At 37.4% G+C, this 7,333-nt stretch overlaps 2 protein-coding genes across 2 annotated transcripts; both read left to right on the forward strand.

Moving 5' to 3' along the window:
• The first annotated feature begins 258 nt into the window (after window positions 1-258).
• On the forward strand, window positions 259-1,512 carry LOC141627772 (uncharacterized). The gene has a single exon (XM_074440995.1). The coding sequence runs from the start codon at window positions 259-261 to the stop codon at window positions 1,510-1,512; it is 1,254 nt and encodes a 417-aa protein (XP_074297096.1).
• Window positions 1,513-2,891: 1,379 nt separating this feature from the next.
• Window positions 2,892-4,136, forward strand: LOC141627778 (putative F-box protein At3g23950). Its single transcript, XM_074441000.1, has one exon. It carries the CDS (start codon window positions 2,892-2,894, stop codon window positions 4,134-4,136), a length of 1,245 nt encoding a protein of 414 aa, XP_074297101.1.
• The last annotated feature ends 3,197 nt before the right edge of the window (window positions 4,137-7,333 follow it).

A 7,333-nucleotide genomic window follows, 5' to 3' on the forward strand; every position in this document is an offset into this window, starting at 1 on the left:
ATTGTATTTTCCAAAATAATAGTAATCAGATCTATATTTATAACTCATACTAGGGTAGATCCCGCGCAAAAGCATTATATATATACTCATAGAATAACTTCCTAAATTATAAGCCTCAACATATATCACTAAAGCATTTTAGGCGGTAAAATTCCAAACTTTTCTTAATCTTTTAGTAAAGAGAGGATGATTACCGACTACAAAGCAGCCCGGCTTCCGAAAACACTCGAGATGAATCATGGAGGTCATTCAACAACAATGGAAGATCTGGATGACCATATGCTTGCTCAAATACTGATTAGACTTCCGTATTGTGTAACAGTAATAGCTTGCAGTCCTGTGAGCAAGCGTTGGTATTCTATAATCTCCGAACCCAGTTTTCATAGCATGTTTGCCTACCACCACAAGAAGAAAACCACCAACCTTTTGATGGGTTCGAGTTCAGGTTCCGACATTGATGAGTCACCTTGGACCATCAGTAAAATCACGGGGACAAAATGGATACCGAATGGGTACAAAGTCAATAATACAATCAGATTTATCAGAGAATCCATATTTGGGTCGCCGAAATTGTCGTTGAAATTCCTACCTTGTAATACTATCTCTGTAGAGGCTACCTTCAAGGACTTGGTGTTATGCTATAGTTACTTGCCGTATCAAGGAAGCGACCGCCTAGTTTATTACATTACCAATCCATTAACCAAGCAATGGGTCGCTCTCCCACCATGTCCTCTTGATGAACATAAATGGATAACAAGCACAGCTTTGATATGCCAACCACCTTATAACCATACTCAAGATTATAAGTATAGAGTTGTTGCGGTTCGTCGTTCATTGATGGATTATAGTTTAGAGTCCCTTGATTTGGTCGTTTATTGTTCGGAGATTGGTGAATGGAAGGAAATTAAACTTAGCCTCCCAAAGGTCTGCACACCAGAACCCGACACTGTTGTTTGTAATGGAATCGTCTACTTTAAAAGTGGGTTATGTTTGGTGGGATTAGACCCGTTTGATGTGAATGACACTTGTGAGATGACTCTTGAGGCGATAGTTATGCCGCCACTACCCGATTTTGGGTATTTGCTAGAATCCTCGGGACAATTGTTACTCGTGCATACTCCTGGGAGACGGGGCGTATCTTGCTTGTGGTACAAAAAAGATGGGACGGATATTGAATTGAAGATGGTAGTGTGGAAGTTGGACCCGAATCAAGCACCTCTCGCGTGGGAGACAACTTTTAACGGCTTGTGCAAAGGCACTGGTAAAAAAACTAAATCATGTAACTCTGGATTAGGATTGTGCATTTACGCCACAGATGTTGCGGTACACCCATACAATGACAAGCTGATATACATGTATTTTTCCAGCGAACAAGGGTTTGTTTTGTGCAACACGCGAACAGGATGCATAGAACTTTTAAAAAGTTCGTCTAGCTATAATGTGCCGAGCTGTGAATCACTTTTTCGACTCGAGCTCCAATGGTGGCCCACCTTAGTTCCTGCCTTACAGTAGAACAGAACTTGCCACCACTACAACTTCGTGTCAGTTAAACCCAAGACTCAGTTGCTAAAGTTCGAGTGATCAACAAATTATCAACACAAGACGGGTTCTTACACACTACCGCCTTTCTGGAGAATTCGCGTAAATTGTAACTCAACTCATTCTCTGAGACATTTCCTCGAGCATGTAGTATGCATAGCGATCACCTATGAGATTTTTAATGGGAAGCTCTTAATTCCTTTGTTTTCGACATCAGCGAAAGATGGCTTACAAACTGCTGGAATGCATTGACATGAGAAGTTAGAGTATAAACCGATAGTTTGTCATGAATTTTCGGAGATAATGCACTGACAGTGCAAATATTTCGACTATGGTTATTTGAATTGAAATAAATCTAGTCAACTAGAGTTTGTTTAGAATATACAATACGATCCCTTTGTATTGACCAAATTTCAGTATATTAAATAGATTTAACATATTGGGGTCCAATTACAATATGCAGCTTTGTTCCTACCAACATATTGGGTTCGCGGATTAGAAAAAGAAAATTATGTTATTTACCCCCTTCAAATATACTAACCTTCCTTTTATATACTCCGTATGTAATAAATAATTTGTTCATATCATTACACAAATAACATTATACCTCCAGTGGTATAATAAAATCGTCATACAACCAAGTTATATCTTATCGAGCTTATATGTAATTTTTTTGAGCTTTTTTAAAATTAATTTTTTTTATGTTTAAGTGATTGAGTTCAGAAATTTTATGGTATAGCTCGACTCCTTTAAAACAAAACTCGAAAACTTTATTATATAGCTCGGTTTGTAGAGCATACAACTGAGTACAACTGGTTGTAGGATCTATTAACTGATATCCTTAGTTGTCATTTTACAAAGAATCTAAACCATCTGTTAATCTAAAACTGTCAATTACTAAACACCTTTAAAACAATTCTGCTTAATAAATCTGCTAGTTAAATCTGTTAAATCATTCTGCTAGTCAAATCTGCTTCTGCTAATGTTAATCCATTGTTTATCAAACATGGTCGATATATCAGTTGAAGTTAAGGGAATAATTACCATAAAAAAACATTGCATAATCAACTAAAGTTGTTTTTGGAATAGAATTGTATTTTCCTAAATAATTCGCAAAATAATCATCAGGTCTATATTTATAGCTCATATTAATATGTTACTCCCTCCTATTCATTTTAACTCTCCCTCTTTCCTTTTTCATATATTCATATAACTCTCTACTTTCCTTATTTAGTAAAATTTTATACTTATTTTAATCACCTTACCCCACAACAATACCCCACAATACTCATACTTTATCAGCTATGTTTCCGAAAACACTAAAGATGAATCATAGCGGTAATTTAACAAGTATGGAAGATCTAGATGACGATATGCTAACTCAAATACTAGTTAGACTTCCCAATTGTAAAACGGTACTAGCATGCACTCCTGTGAACAAGCGTTGGTGCTCTTTAATCTCCGACCTCAACTTCTCGGTCCTGTTCACCAACCATAAGAAGAAAACACTAAAGCTGAATCATGAAGGCAATGAGTTATCGTGGACCTTTTTTACAACCATAGTACAAAGAAGCGATTGGTATAATATAATCAAACCAATCACGTATTTCATATGGGAGTTGCCAAAACTGTCGCTAGAATTCATACCCTGTAAAAATTTCACTGTAACGGCTACATTCAAGGACTTGGTGTTATGCACTAGTCACGTGACCGATCAAGTAGGCGGCCAACTTTATTACATTACCAATCCGTTTACCAAGCAATGGGTTGCTCTCCCACCATGCCCTGTTGATGATGATAAGACGCAAGAGATGCCGTCTGCTTTGATATGTCAATCAACTTATTATAACCACACTCGAGATAATTTTAAGTTTAGAGTTGTGCTGGTGGTTCAAAGTCCAGCCACGTTTGATCTGGTCGTTTATTGTTCGGAGATTGGTGAATGGAAGCAAATTAACCTTGGAATCTCCAAGGAGCTGGTTGGACCGGTTGTAGCAGAACCCGAGATTGTTGTTTGTAATGGCATCATCTATCTTAAAACCGGGTTATGTTTAATAGCATTGGACCCGTTTGATGTGAATGATACTTGTGACGCAACCACCCTGAAAGCGAGGGTTATGCCGTCACTACCCTGTTTTGGGATTTTGCTAGAGTCCTCAGGACAACTGTTTATTCTGCATACTCCACAGAGATACGATATAGTTGGGTTGTGGTACGATGAAGTTGGGAGGGCTGTTGAATTGTCGATGGTAGTGTGGAGGTTGGACCCGAATCAAGCGCCTCTTGTATGGGAGACGGCTTTCCAAGGTTTATGCAAAGGCACTCTAAGTAGTCTTAAATTTCCCCGTACCACGATATTTGATTCCATCATTTACCCGGAGAACATTGTGGTACACCCATACAATGACAAGCTCATTTATATGTATCTTATGCCCGAAGAAGAGTTTGTTTTGTGCGACCTGCGAACAGGATGTATAACGCCTTTAAAAAGTTTGCGTTACTATTATTTGTCGAAATTCCATAGACTCGAGCACCAATGGTGGCCTACTTCAGTTCCTGCTTCTGCAATGCTTCACTGTAGAAAAGGAGTTGCATAGCCATGTTTACTACTTCGGAAGATGTTAATAATTTTATATTCTCTCTGTCGCGGTCATTTGTTGTCCTTTTCCATTTTAAGGTGTCTTAGTCATTTATTGTCATTTCTATTTTAAGAAGAGTAAATTATCAATTACACCCACGTCAAATGCACATTTTTACATTTACTCCCATGTCAATTTTTTTTTAAAATTACACCCAAATTAATACCTCCGTTTATAAATTGCACCCAATGCCATTTTCAGGTAGAAAAATTTATAAAATGACGAATTTGCCCCCGCATCTATTCTTCCTCAATCCTCCATTTACCAGAACTTCCCCTTTCTCGCCTCTACTCCCTTCAATTCATCTCCATCAACATTAAGCTTCACTTAATTTTCCTCCATTTCCCCCCTTTAAACCTTCGATCATTATTCTAATTATTCATTTACCTTATGAATTTTGTAGCTTTTTTTCTCCATTGTAAATTGGGGCTTTCGTAATTCCTGGGCAAACATTGGTGTTTATAGCAACTTCTTCATTATTAATTGGAGAAAAAAGGTGACAACTTTTTAATTATGGATTAACACAAATTTCACAAGTTTGGTCTAATTGTTAAACCAATGTTATTTTTGAGATGTCCAGATGGTTTAGTTCAATCTGGGTTTGGTGTTTTGGTGAGGAAAGGGAAGATTAATGGTGTTAACCAAGATTTGTAATGTTTATGATTTGTCTTCTGGATTTTCGTCAACAAATCGCCTAAACTGCTCTCAAACAATACAACATCAACAACACTATGCGCTTAGGAAGAACCGAATTGAAAATTATAATTGCTTGGCATTAATCGAATGAGAATGAATGAGAATGAAGAGAATGAAGAGAATGAATGAGGAGAAAAAAACAAGATGATGAGAAGTATGCTTCATAAAAGAAGAAGAAAGGAAGGGCAAAAATGTCCTAAAATCAATTTTCTACCCAGAAAATTTGAATTTTGACGGAAAAGTGACCGGATTCCGATATTGGGTGCAATTTGTAAACTGAGCTATTAACTTGGGTGTAATTTAATAAAAAAAATTGACGTGGGAGTAAATGTAAAAATGTGCATTTGACGTGGGTGTAATTGATAATTTACTCTTTTAAGAATGAATTTGATGAGTAATTTGATCATTCACACTCAATTCATTCCACTTGTCATTTAATAATTGGCCTCTTCCCCTTTCCTTGGTCTTTGTGCCAAAACCAAAGAACAACAAATGACCGGACGGAGGGAGTAAATCAGTTCGCGTACTAAGCAGAGATTAAAGTTTTAAGCAGAACTCTAGATAGTGTAGCATCTCCTTCTATGATTCATACATTGTCAATTTATTTTCAGCACCCTGAATCAAAGAAGTAGGATTAGCAAATGACAGACGGGAAAGAAGCGAAAATGTATAACAAAAGAAAGGTATTGTAAGGCGAGTGACTTCCCCACAGCGGCCACAAATCAAATTAAAATGGATGAGAAAACATGATAACAAACGCTGTCTCAAGAAGTGAACAACGAGAACTGGTAGCAAAGCTACATAATAAGTTCGTCACAGGTTTGAATCCCCCATCCGGTATTGTACTGTCCTAACTTGAAATGGACCTAGTTACATAATCGGGTAATGTCTCAACCCAAACCCAACCTAGTTACCTAATAGGTCCCAAGTTCGAATCCACACCTCGATATTGTACCGTCTTTGTGGCTTATTTGACACCAAAAAGAAAAAAAAATACATATTGACAATTTTAATTCGCTTGATGACCCGTTCTATGAAATATGGACTATTTCCTAATCTAATTTGATTATGCCCTAATGGACTAAATGTAAATACTTTCCTGACTTTACCGTACAAATAAAAGGCTAATTAAATCAAAATTTAGGCCAAATTGACAAATTGGTAAAAAAAAGTGGGGGTTGTGGATAAATTGGTAAAAAAATTAAGTTCTACTTTGGACAAATTGCATGGACTAGTTATACAGACTCCTATTCTATACCACAAAGGATCCTAATTTCAAGTACCATCCCTTATGTAAGCCTCTAAGACTCACTCATTTGATATTTGTAGATGACCTACTCTTATTCTGCAGAGGGGATGCTAAGTCTATCCATTATTATGCTGAGAACCTTTGCCACTTTATCTAAGTCCTCTGATCTTAAAATGAGCAAAGGAAAATACAATGCTCATTTTAGTGGTGTCAAAGATAATGTGATAAATGAAATCCTTCAGGTGTCAGGTATGGTGGAGGGGAGGCTACCATTCAAATACTTAGGGGTGCCAATCAAGAACACCAGACTGAATGCCCAAGATTGCAGGCCCTTAATAGATAAAATTATATCAAAAATCAGGGGATTGGGAGCAAACTTTCATATGCATGTAGATTGGGGCTGATCAGGGCAACGCTCAAAACATTTCACAATTATTAGGCTACCATATTTATTCTCCCAAGTGGTGTCACATCTCGTATTGAGAGTATATGCAGAAATTTTCTCTGGGATGGGGGAGTGGACTACATGAGGTCACCTCTTGTGGCCTGGGAGAAGATATGTAAGCCCAGGAAGGAAGGAGGTCTTGGTCTAAGAAATGATGCAATTTGGAACAAAGTAGCAGTGGGTAAGCTAGTATGGTGGATAGCTTCCAAGGCTGACCATTTATGGGTCGGGTGAGTCAATCAAATTTATATAAGGAATGTATCTTGGCAAGGATATAATCCCACAACTTATTCTAGCTGGTATTGGAGAAAGTTATGCAAGATAAAAAAATACTCTATCAGACTACTACATCCAACATCATTGGTTGACACAACGAGGTCAAGAATATACTATAGCCAAAGGGTATGAATGTCTCCGGGATAAGGGAGAGATTGTTCCCTGACACAATATACATCGTCATCGTCTGGTCAAAGTGGACCTTGCCTAAGCACGCTTTTATATCGCGGCTCTATCATCATAAGGGCATTAATACAAAAGCAAAACTTAAACGATTTGGTATTTGTGAAGAAGATACCTGTTATATCTGTGGCAGGACAAGTGAAACAATAGAACATCTTTTCTTCGATTGTGAATATAGCAGACGCTTCATAGACTGTATTAGTCTGTGGATTGGAGAAAGCTTACCTATACAAGACATTCTGTGATGGAGACTAAGGATGGGAGGATCAAAGATAAGCTAAGGAAAGAAATTCTAAACTCCATATT

The sequence above is a fragment of the Silene latifolia genome, chromosome 2, assembly GCF_048544455.1.
Source record: "Silene latifolia isolate original U9 population chromosome 2, ASM4854445v1, whole genome shotgun sequence".
In the NCBI taxonomy this organism is placed as follows: Eukaryota; Viridiplantae; Streptophyta; class Magnoliopsida; order Caryophyllales; family Caryophyllaceae; genus Silene; species Silene latifolia.

What these genes read in the sequence shown, in the direction of transcription:
- LOC141627772 (XM_074440995.1), top strand. Translation starts at nt 259, where the DNA reads ATGGAAGATCTGGATGACCATATGCTTGCTCAAATACTGATTAGACTT.
- LOC141627778 (XM_074441000.1), top strand. Translation starts at nt 2,892, where the DNA reads ATGGAAGATCTAGATGACGATATGCTAACTCAAATACTAGTTAGACTT.